General features: G+C 35.3%; 1 protein-coding gene across 1 annotated transcript in view; it reads left to right on the forward strand.

The window, feature by feature from the left end:
• The window catches only part of FAM117B (family with sequence similarity 117 member B), a 140764-nt gene that overhangs the window by 64788 nt on the left and 63614 nt on the right, over positions 1-12362 (forward strand). The window contains exon 4 of the mRNA XM_044669408.1: positions 9651-9743. Coding sequence (XP_044525343.1) covers positions 9651-9743 — 93 coding nt within the window. The remainder of the gene's footprint in view (positions 1-9650; positions 9744-12362) is intronic.

Genomic DNA, 12362 nt, shown 5'->3' on the forward strand with positions numbered 1-12362 from the left:
CCTATATACTACCTATCCACTCATCCCTACACTCAGCTATTCTCTTCATTCCTCATTCATCACCCTATCACCTTTTATCCCTCCTCACTACCAACAGATTGTCAGGTCACACAGCTGGGAAGTGTCTGAGGTCAGATTTGAACCTAGGACCTCCCTTCTCTAGGCCTCCGCTCCACTGAGCTACCCAGCTGCCCATTTTTTTTTTTAAAGGGAAAAAGACCAATTTGTACAAGAATATTTTTAGAAGGTCTTTTAGTGGTAGTTTAGAATTAGAAATTGTGGAGGATGTTCAAAAATTGGGAAATGGCTGAACAAGTTGTGGTATATGATTATAATGGAAATCTATTGTGCTATAAGAAATGTTAAGAAGGATGATGTCAGAAAAACCTGGATACACCCACATGAACTGAATGAAAATTGAAGTGAGCAGAACCAGAACATTTTCTATATCAATAGCAATATTATATGATGAACAACCGTGAATGACTTACCTTTTCTTATCAATAGTGGTCCAAGACAATAAATCCCAGGGATTTATGATGAAAAATGCCATCTACCTTCAGAGAAAGAATTGAGTTTGAATACAGACCAAAACATACTATTATTTCACTTTAAATTTTCTTCCACAAAATTACTAATATGGAAAAATATTTTACATTATTGCATATGTAAATTTAGATTGCTCCCTATCTTGGGGGTGGGGAACAGTTAGAAAACGAAAGGGAGAGAATATGGCTCACCAAAAAAAAGAATGTTTTTTATATATCAAAGTCTCATCTTAATTTAAATTTAAAAAAGTAAAAATAAGAAAGGCAGGCTATGTGCAGCAGATGCTCTCTTTCATTTTCCCTCTTGCGCTTTAATTCTGCAGCCTGGGATCTGACCTCATCATCCAACTGAAGTTTCTGACCTTAAAGTTAATAATGATCTCTTTAATTGCTGAAGCCAGTGGCTCTCTCACGTTCTTCATTCTTCTTGACCTTTTTTATGATCACCCGTTTCTCCTCTATTTTCTATTTTCTCTAGGTTTTTGGAACATTATTTTCTCCTGGTTCTCCTATCTTATCTGACTACTACTCATTCTCCTCCTGGATCTTCATCCAAGTCATGCTTGCTAATTACATGTCCCACTAAGCTCTATACTATTTTCTCCCTCTATATTATTTGACTTGATGATTGAGTCGGCTTCCATTGGTTCAATTAACACACTGTGTTTCTGATTTTCAACTTTTATGGATACTTATCTAACCCTAACCTCTTTGGATCTCCAGGCTCCCATCTCTAACTGCTTGTTAGACATCTTGAACTGGATGTCATGTAGATATAAACTTAATCTTTCTAAAACTAAACTCATTATCATTCCTCTCTAAACCATTTCCCTCTTATTAACTTCTCTGTTATTGTCAAGGGCACCATCATTTTCCCAGTCCTCCAGGCTCATCCTATGTTACTCACTAGTTCTCATCTCCTAAATCTAATCAGTTGCTTAGGCCTGTTTATTTTAAAACCTTTGTGATGTCTTTCACATCTCCCTTCTGTTTCTTAACGCTTGGGATAGTCATCTACTCATGCCTGGACTATTGCAGTAACTTGCTGGTTGATCAGCTTGCCAAAAAGTATCAGCCAACTTGTCTATCCTTTACTTAGCTGCCAAAGTGATCTTCTTAAAGTATATACCTGACTGTGCCTGGTTCTTTATCTGTCAAAAAATCAATTATAAAATCTTTGGTTTGACATTTAAAGCCCATTAGTCCCTTCTATATCTATTACCCTCCTTCCCCCTTTCTTCAAAGGTAGTCTCCACCCTTCCGCTAGGTAGCAGGGGCTATCTTTTACTATATGTCTCCATCCCTTAGCATAATGCTTGGCATATAGTAAGTGCTTAATAAATGTTTATTATCCAATTGACTATATAATTATAATAAATGAAAAAACTGGGGATAGGTGGGTGGCTTAGTGGATTTAAACCTGGTCCTAGAGATCAGAGATTTTGAGCTCAAATTTGGCCTCAGACACTTCCAATCTGTGTGATTCTGGGCAAGTCACTAAACTCCCGTTGCCTAGCCCTTATCACTCTTTTGCCTTAGAATCAATACATGGGACTGACTAAGTTGGAAGGTTTAAAGAGAGAGAGAGTTTAAAAAAAAAAAAACTAGGAAAGCAAGTGAAGCAAGCACCAAGAGAAACTAGTTTGGCGTAGTGTATTGGGAGAATCTTAGCAGCTCAGTGGATAGAGACCCAACCCTATAGAAAAGGGTAATTAGACAATGTTTTTAAATGAATATTATCACAAGCAGCTTTAAAGCTGTGGTCAATTTTAAATATATTTAAGCTATATATTATATAGATTCTTGGCTTCATGTACAGTTCTCTTTTTCTCTTTATATGTGGAAATGCTTATTTTGATGTTTCTCAGTCCCAGAATAACATTAAAATTTCCAAAAGGCATACAAAATAAAAAACAATATTTTTTCCTTTTTGTCTCTGCCCTCTGCACTTTTCTGGATACTTTCTCACTTGGTGACTTTGTTAGTTCCCATGAGTTATTAACATTTAAAAAAAAATCCTTACCTTCTGTCTTAGATTTGCTATTAAGTATTGAATTCCAAGGCAAAAGAGTGGTAAGGGCTTTTTAGCTTGATGGCATATGATGAGTTTGAAGTCTAAATGTACTACTATTTTTTTTACATTAAGACATTTTTCATATAAATGAAAATGTATTAGTACATCTTTTACTTGAGTAACTGATTTTTTAAAAAGTCAAATGAAAGAATTAATGCCACATTGCATGCCAAGAGCCAAAATGGTGGAGTAAAAACTGGCAGAACTCAGACCAGTCCAACATGGTGTTACCTTCTGCAGAGGCATCAAAACTGCAGAATTAGAATGAGCACAGCCTGAGCCACTGGACACAGGTTTAGAAGGCAGAGAGGGCAGGGTGAAGAACCAGTCCTGCCTAAGCCACTTGACAGAAACATTAAAAACTGAGAGGGCAGGAACCTAGCAACTCCCACAGAATGGCAGGGTGCCTAAGACAGCAAAGTGGCAGGGGTAGGGGATTAGTTCAGCTTAAGATGCTCTGCATGGGTAGAAAAGGCAGAACAGACAGGAGACCAAAGCACTTCCATGTGGGCTGAGACAGTGAAGTGGCAGAGCGCCTGAGGAAGTAGAGCTCAGAATAGGGAACCCCAAGCCACTGGCAGAGGCAGGGAAGCAGCAGAATTGGAACCAGCCTAGTGCAGGAAACACAGGGGGAGTTATTAACATGAACTGAATCTAGTTGGATGGAACAGCTACAAGCCTCCCAGGTACAAGCTAGCAGGACCACACTCTTCGCAGTCTAAACCTGGGAAACAAAAGGCAGGCAGGCCTACCCCAAGAATCAGGGAAGAGTACTCTGCAAGCTTGGAACTTGTGCTTGCTCCCCGTAGCTCAGGAGCAGAAAAGAACCTTAATAGATAGATAAGGAGATAAAAAACCTTGATCTTAGAAGGTTACTATAGTGACAGAGAAGATCAAAATACAAATACAGAAGTAAACAGTGACAAAAAAGGAAACATGAAGCCCCCAAAGGAAAGTGTGGAAGGATATCAGGACCCTTGGAAGAACTCGGGGGGAAAAAAAGTTACAAAATCTAATAAGAGAATTGACAGGAAAACTCAGCATCTTGGGGGGTGGAGTTCGCTGAATAAACTAACTTCTAAAAATTAGAATAGGCTGAGGAAATGGAGGCACAAAAATACACTGAAGAAAACAACTTCTAGAGGAATAGAATAAACAAAATGGAAAAGGAAACAAAAACCACCCCAAAATCTGAAGAAAATAACTCTTTAAAGAATAGGATTGACTAAATGGAAAAGGAAATACAAATTCAAGGAAAAAAATAATTCCTTAAAAATTAGAATTGGTCTAATGAATCCCTAACACATCAGGAAACAAACTAAATCAAAAGAATGAAAGAAAAATAGAAGAAAATCTGAAACACTTCACTGGAAAATAGACAAGAAGATATCTAAGAATCATCAAAATACCTGAAAGCCACAATCATAAAAAGAGTTTGCACACCATATTAGAAGAACTCATGAAGGAAAATTGCCCTTACCCTGATATCCTTGAACAAAAGGAGAAAATAGAAATTGAGAGAATCCATTGATCACCATAAAAGTAAAATACCCTAAGACAATTATAGCTAAATTCCAGAACTCCCAGTCCAAGGAAAAAATACTACAAGCATCCAGAAGGAAACAATTCAGATATCATGAGTCCATAGTCAGAATTACACAGGACTTAGTAGCTTCTACATTAAAAGATTGGAAGGCATGGGATTTGAAAGGCAAAAGATGTAGGACTACAACCAAGAATTTCATACTCAGCAAAATGGAGGAAAAAACAGAAAAGAAAATGAAAGGAAGAGAAACATGTCCTAGGGTAAGAAGTTAAGAGTAGCCCAGATGGGACAGCTTCTTAGGGAACTGGCAGAGCTCAGAATAGCTCAACATGTTGCAGTGAAATTGTAGAACTGGAATAAGCCCCCGTCTAAGCCACTTGACAGAGACAGTAAAGTCAGAGAGGGCAGAAACCTACAAACTAGAGAAGTGGATCAATGGAACAACTTAGGTGATCAACACATGGTAGTTAATTTCAATAGCAACTTAGTGTTAACCCTAAAAAAAATCAAAGCTTTTGGGAAAAGAACTCACTATTTGACAGAATTTACTGGGAGAACTAGAAAATAGCATGGCAGAAACTAGATGTGTAGCTCCCTTAATATGAATAAATTGTAATCATTTTTCTTCTCATTGTTAATATTTTCCCACTCTTTCGAGAATTTTGTTTATATCTTTGGACCATTTACCCATTGAGAAATGACTCTTGGACAGTATTTAATTCCTTTGGTAACTTTTTTTTTTTTTTTAAAGGAGATGGGACAAGGAATTAAGAGTTGTTGGTTTTTAGTTTTTGGTTTTGTTTTGCATGGCTTTTTCTTGAATTGGTTTTAAGACAAAATTTGAAGATTAGTTGATGGTGCTGCTATCATTGATATAATCAATGAAGCAGAGATGGGGAAAACGGTTTATGAAGCTCAGAGGACAGGCATCACTGAACAAAAAAATCAATGAACATCAAATATGTTTCAGTAGTCTGAGGTTTTGGTGACATAAGCATGATAGGTACAAGGGAATTTTATAGAAACCTGGAGAAGGTAATTGTTTACATATCAAAGTGGCAGAAGGGGAAGAGATCTCTATCAGGTAAAATAGGAAACTAGCTGACGGGAACTATAACTGATAAGCTTGATTTTGTAGACTTAAACTATGTGACTTGTTCTTTTTAAAATGGTGTTAAGAAAGTTAAGCCAGAAACCTTCTTGTGTGTTTGTGTGTGTTTTAATTTATATATGTAATATATAAAATAGCTTACAAATGTTTTCTAGCTCTGTGAAACACTTTTGGGCTGGCCATGTGGAAGGGGGAATAGACTTGTTCTGTGTACCACCAGTGTTGAAAACTTGGAAGACCCCTGGGTAGAAGTTAGAAAGTTAGAAAAAAAGGAAGTTAGAAAAAGAAAGAAATACAATCATTTTAATATAAGGATGAATTATTATAGTCATTAAGAGTGTGTGAAAATTGAATGGACTTTAATTAAAACCTTTATAGTAGCACATCCTCTTTTAGCAAACAACTGGAAACAAAGTGTATAGTCATCGATTGGGAAATAATTGAAAAAATTGTAGCATATAAATGTTATGAAATATTATTGTGGTATAAGAAGTTATAACTATGAAAACTCCAGCAAAATTTGGGAATATTTGTATGAACCAATGCAGAGTGAAATAAGCAAAATAAGATCATTTTATGTGATGGTGCCTTATCAATGTCGTGACCAGTCATGACTTAAGTAGACTGATAATAAGCAATGTCGTGACCAGTCATGACTTAAGTAGACTGATAATAAGCATCCTTAGAATCCTACTCCTTGGCAGAATTAGACACATTTTCAGACATAGCCCGAATATTGATTTAGATTACTTGACCATACTTACTTGTTTCAAGGGAAAGTGCCTTTGGATGCTCTTAAATTACTGGGAAGGAACTGAAATGCCAAATTAAAAAGAAAATCATAAAAACATTGAAAGCACCGTGAAGAAAAAAGTTTAAAAGGTCAAAATAATTGGCAATTTTGCTACTACCTTGTTAAATGTAATGTACATTTAAAAAATTAACAGAAGTCTATAATTTCCTATATGCAAGATTTATATTTGTATGTTGAAATGGATTGGTTCTATTTTTCCTGCCCCTCCTCCCCCCCCCCCGTTCCAAATTCTCTACCTTCTCTACACATTGTGAAAACAAAAGAAATTTCATTACAAATATGTACAAATACATACAAGATTATGCATTAGCCACATCTTCCCCTTCACTCCCAAGAAAAAAAACGAAGAGAAAGAAGTAGAAGAAAATATGCTAAAATCTTTACTCTTAATCCATCATTTCTTTTTCTGGAGGTGGATATCGTTTTATTGTAAGTTCTTTAGGAACTTTATTTAAGTCGACAAAATAAATATTCACAATTGTTTGCACTTAAAAATTGATTTCTATGTATATTTTTATCCTTAGCTGTACATTTTATTGTACATTATTTTCTATATATTTCTTTTCTGTTTCAAATCAATTTTACAAATACTAATTTAGCACTTAAATAATCATCAGGACACTATTCGGTGTCCTGTGTAGAAAGGTAAAAGACAACATTGCCCTGCCTATAAGAGCTTACATCTTATATTTGTTCTCTGTATATTTTTCTTTATATAACATTATTAATATGTATTATTTTTCTCCTTTTTTTGCTCTGCATTATTTAGTGTAAATCTTTTCAGTTTCTTTGTATACCTTTTACTCAGCATAACAATAGCAATTAAATTTGTAGGATCATAGATTTCATGTTTAAATTACTTTTATCATTTTTTTTAAACCCTTAATTTTGGTGTATTGTCTCATAGGTGGAAGAGTGGTAAGGGTGGGCAATGGGGGTCAAGTGACTTGCCCAGGGTCACACAGCTGGGAAGTGGCTGAGGCCGGGTTTGAACCTAGGACCTCCTGTCTCTAGGCCTGACTCTCACTCCACTGAGCTACCCAGCTGCCCCACTATCATTTTTTTTTGATACCCATAGTTTTTTGTTACATTGATTTGCCACGCAATATATGTAATTATTCACAGCTTTTGGATAATTATAATTAAGTTCCCTCCTGTTTTTCAGTTGTGTCTTTTCTTTTACACAGAATTTCCCTCTTTATAACTTTTTTTTCATGAGTTCTTTCCTATACCAATTCCTCATTATGTTGTGGATAATAATGTCTCTGGGTTCTTGAATCCTCTGCCCACCGATCCTGCAAAATCCTACTCACCTAGAAAGACTTTGTATCTAGGACTACTAATGGCTTGGACTCTTGGTTTGGTCCAAAACTGGTCTTGCTGATTCTCAGAACAAAGCCTGTTATTCTTAAGATTCTGAATTATTTTGGTCCCCGAGTCTCTCGGTTACTCTCCCTTACTTTGAGGGCTGTAACCTGTTTAGTAGAGGGAAAACATACACACAAAGGAAATCACAGATCCAAAGAGTATTGAAGGATGATAAGATTCTTAAGACATATTCCCTACAGTGTTATTGAAATCAGTTTTGTGACTCAACCAGAATTGAGTACAAACATTTGTAGGAAAAGTACATTTATATGAAAATGTACTCAGTAAAGTTTGCATTGCCAAAATACCTTGCAAAAACTGGTGGTGTTGGATTTTATGACTTTTTGGTGTTAGTGTATATTTTCAAATCTGAATTTTTTTTAAGCCAAGTTAAAACATTTTTTCTAGTGATTATTTCTATTATTTGTCTTATATTTTTTCCCTTTTTAAAAGATAATTTTATTAAGTTTTGGTTTTATGCCATATTTACTTCCCAATGAATTTCCCCATCATGCGCCTCATGACAAGAATTTCTTAAAAAAGAAAAAGCACAGTTTAGCAAAATAGACCCCTGCATAGATGTCATTAACACAGCCTACTCAGTTTCCCAACTGCAAAGAAGTAAGGGTGGCACTTTTACGTATAGCATCTTCATTTAATATGTTATTTAACAACATTCAGTTTTATTGGGCTGCTTTTTGTTCTTCCTTCCCATGTTATTCTGTATATATTCTTTTTGACTGCATAGTCTACTTTGTATCTGTCTTTTCATGCAACTATGTATTCATTCTCTTTGTTTCTTATACCCCATTTTGTTAACCAAATAGCATTGGCTATTATTTAAGAGGTCAAAAAATTATTGCAGGTGAAAAATAAAATAACTGAAGAAAGATTCACTCTTGTGTGCATTTTGATTTATTAAGTAATGCATAAGAGATTTGAGACCAGTCCCCTTCCTCAGTTTAGGAGTGAACCCTAAGTACAGGGAGAGAGTTTTATAATTAAAAACAATCGATCAAATAAGGCCAGTTAATTAAAAGGAAACGGTATAATACTAGGTAATTTGATTTCCAAATGGATGAAATATTATGAACTTTCCAAATTGGGAAGAGGAGTGTGAAATAGATGTAATTCTCTGAATTCAAAAAAAGGTGTCCTACTATTTAAGTGTCTGTAAAAAATCAAAGGAACATGGAACCAATAAATGATTGATTAGCATGGGGCTAATTTTCAGATAAAACATATGGGTTACTTGAGATGTGTGATTTTGAGAAAACTTCTTGCATCAGTGTTTGGATCTGACTGAATTTCTCGTCAGCATATCTAAGGTCCTTAGTTAAGGGTCTCTGTTAAGCCTTTTCTAATGATTCTTGAGCAGCAAGTGAGGCAAACATTCATGTTAGTCATTTTCCGTCCTGTTGCCAGTGATATGCAGCTAAGGGCTGTTGCTTCCTCTCTGCCATGTTCCTGGTTCAAGGGAGTATGCTGGCAGTGCCTGCCTTTGGTCCTGGGGAGAGCTCACAGTAGTTTCTGCAGGGGCTCAAAAGGCTCAGCCCCTTGCCTGTCGTGCTTGGCATCTAACCCAGGATTTAGTGGGGCACTCTGGAAAGTGTTAGATTGAGACTCTTTCTACCTGTAAAACTCACTCCATCCCAACCCTTGGATAGCACAGCCCTATAGATCTGTCTTTCTTTCACTTCAGTCCAATGTCCCTTGACTTCCTGAGTTGTCAGTCATTTTTCCCTCCCCCATCTTTTCCCTTCTTATCTTCTCTCTGTCCTTTTATTCCTCTCTCCAGAATTCCTGTAGGTTTTTAAAAACCCTTCTGCCTGTGAGAAATTAAAATAGTTTGTTCCCTAGGTATCCGCTTAATTTTTTTCTGATAAGTTTATGAAGTGTCTTCACACTATACATACATCTAAGTTTTGTTTTTTCTTAAGAATAAATGCCTGCTGCTGCAGTGAGTTAGCTTAGAGGATAGTGCACCAGACCTGGAGTCAGGAGAATCTAGATTCAGATTTGGCCTCAGACACATCCTAGCTATGTAGCCTTGGGCAAGTAATTTAACCCCATTTTCTTAACCCCATGCCCTTCTTTCTTAGAGTTATTAGTAAGACAGAAATTAAGAGTTTTTTAAAAATCAATACCTGCCTAATATGCTAAAAATTCATCAACTTTTTTCATTGCAGACAGAGAGTGCATGGGCTGAAGAATATGCTGAAAAGAAGAAAGGATCCCACAAACGTTCAGCCTCTTGGGGCAGCACAGATCAGCTTAAAGAGGTCAGGAATATCTGTTTAGAGCTAGTTGACTCAAAGCAATTTGTGTCAGTCATATCCAAGAAAGTGTGATACATGAGGATTTCTATTGACTTGGATGAAGTGCACTAAAATCAATTACATTGATTTATTGAGTGGGAAAGATCAGGTGGTCCATTACTCTATTGACTCTTAGGAATAGTTTCCATACAGACTTTGGTTTTGTTGAATCTCTTTTATATCTGTTGTATTAATTTAAATATCAGAACATTGTTATTTTTAAATTTAAAAAATTTTAGTCAATTCAAAACATTCATATTTATTATTAGTATAGATAATATTTTGTATTCACATCTCTATGTTAATATTATTAATAATTCCCATACAACCTCAGAGAATCCTGACATATTTTATATGACATAAATAGTAGCTCTTTGAAAATATGGGAAGCTAGTCATAGCTTTTGAATATCAAATTATTATTTATCAAAAGTATTCATTATGACAATTTTTTCAATATGAACAAAAGCTTTGACTTCCTTCATTTTGTTTCAGTTCATTTCAAGCCCTAAAACGTTCTGTGGCTAAAATAATTTAGAAAACACTATATTCAAACAACCAAATGATGATATGGTACTGCTGTTAGGCTTTTATGATTATAACTTGTAAACAAAATATAAAAATGTGAAAAGGAATAATATAGGATGGATGTTTTCCATTTTAAATCTGCAGATACTTTGCCTGAGTCAGATATCAACTGCATGTTTATATCTGATCTAAAATCATTAACACACAAAATTGAGAATTGTGTTGACGGTAAACAGGTAGCCAGAATTGCTTTTTTTTTCTTTCCCACTTTTCTTTTTAAAAATAATGTTTTATTTTTCTTCATTTACATGTATAAATAGTTTTTTTACATTCATTTAAAAATTTTTTTTGAGTACTAAACTCTCCTTTCTTTAATCCACTCTATCCCTCCCCCTCCCCAAGATGGTAAACAATCTGATATACATTTTCCATATGCAATCAAATAAAACATTTTTTCCGTATTAGTCATTTTGTGGAAAACTCAAACCAAAAAAAAAAAAAAAGGAAAAAATAGTTTCAAAATATATATATATATATATATATATATATATACAGATAGTTCTCACTTTATATAAATGGATAGATCTCTATGGAAACTGATTTGTGAATTTGCTCTTGGATGTGAGGAAGGGAGGCTTGTGGAAAGGAAGGAAGAACATTCAAGGACACATAGGGGTTGGGAGCAGCAACATAAGGACTGGGACAGACACACAGTACCCATGTACAGATGACAGAAGAGACAGTTATGGAGGTCTCAAGCCAAGCTTTGATCCAGCGGGCAACTGTAGCAGTCTCTTCTACCCATTCCTTCTTCAGCTTTCATTTGGAGGAGTGAGACCACTGAGTGCTAAGTCAAGGGGTCAGGAGCAGGAAGAGAGAAAGAGAGCATAGTACTATAAGGTATAATCAACATAGGTGTTTTTTGAAATGTGGATTTCTTTCAGAATTATTTCAAGTTGAATTCACTTAATGTGAACTTATCAAAGTGAGAAGTGTCTGTATTGTCTAACTATATTATATCCAAAAAAGTAGGGAAACAAAATGATTGTTTAAAACCTTTGTTACCCTTTCCCACTGTCTCTGCTATTGTAATGCAGGCATACCTAATAAAAGGTTATTTAGTTAGAAGAACTTTATTTTCATGGACACTTCACATTTTTTTTACAGTGGTACCAGTAGAGTAAGATTTCCCATAGAAACAATTTATCGAGTGTATATTTATTCATGGTACAATTCTCAGGTGTATTGTAATCCTATTTAAAAGCTAAACCTTGAATTCCACCTATGTCAATAGTAGCCAAAATATATTGATAGTACCCAGTTTAAGAAAATCTTATATTCAATTTTATTATTTTTTATTTTCAGTGGCTGTACTCTCCAATCTCCCCCTTCTTTTCCTAGCCCTTACAAATGATAGGAATAATGGCAACATCTCAAGAACCGATTATTTGGGAAAGTTTTTGGTATATTACTTTTCCCATAGTGATAGGTATTGTCACTTGGGGACAGTTAGCCATTTCCTCACCTTCTTGCTTTCATCACATCATCATGTAAATTTGGAAAAACAAAATGCCACAAAATCAGAATCTTAGTGTTAGTAGTGTCCAGGTAACCCAACTTATACATGAAAAGGTTTCTTTTACAACATATTGCACTATGAACCCACAATTACCATTTACAAATAACTCCTCTCTATTTGATTTTCCCTCTCCCTTTCTCCCAATCCAGAGCTGTCCACCCCTCCAGCTGTGACTCTGGAACAGATACTTTATAATAAACAAACTTGATCTTAAACATCATTCTTTCTCACTCCTTAAATCTGCTAGCCCTCAATGAATGCAACCTCCTTTTCCTGAGATGACTACATATTCTTGCAAACTCTCAACTTATAATCATGGTAGGAGCATCCCCAGGGCTATTACCAGATTCTTCCTTTACTACTAAACAGCATCTCTTCCTTTGAGATTTCATGCTCTATAAATTTATTTTCTGGTCCAGATACTGGTTCCTGTTAAATCTTGAATTCCAAGACATTTTCTTTCCTTCTTCAGTGTAT

This window comes from Gracilinanus agilis, chromosome 3 (assembly GCF_016433145.1).
Source record: "Gracilinanus agilis isolate LMUSP501 chromosome 3, AgileGrace, whole genome shotgun sequence".
Taxonomy (NCBI): Eukaryota; Metazoa; Chordata; class Mammalia; order Didelphimorphia; family Didelphidae; genus Gracilinanus; species Gracilinanus agilis.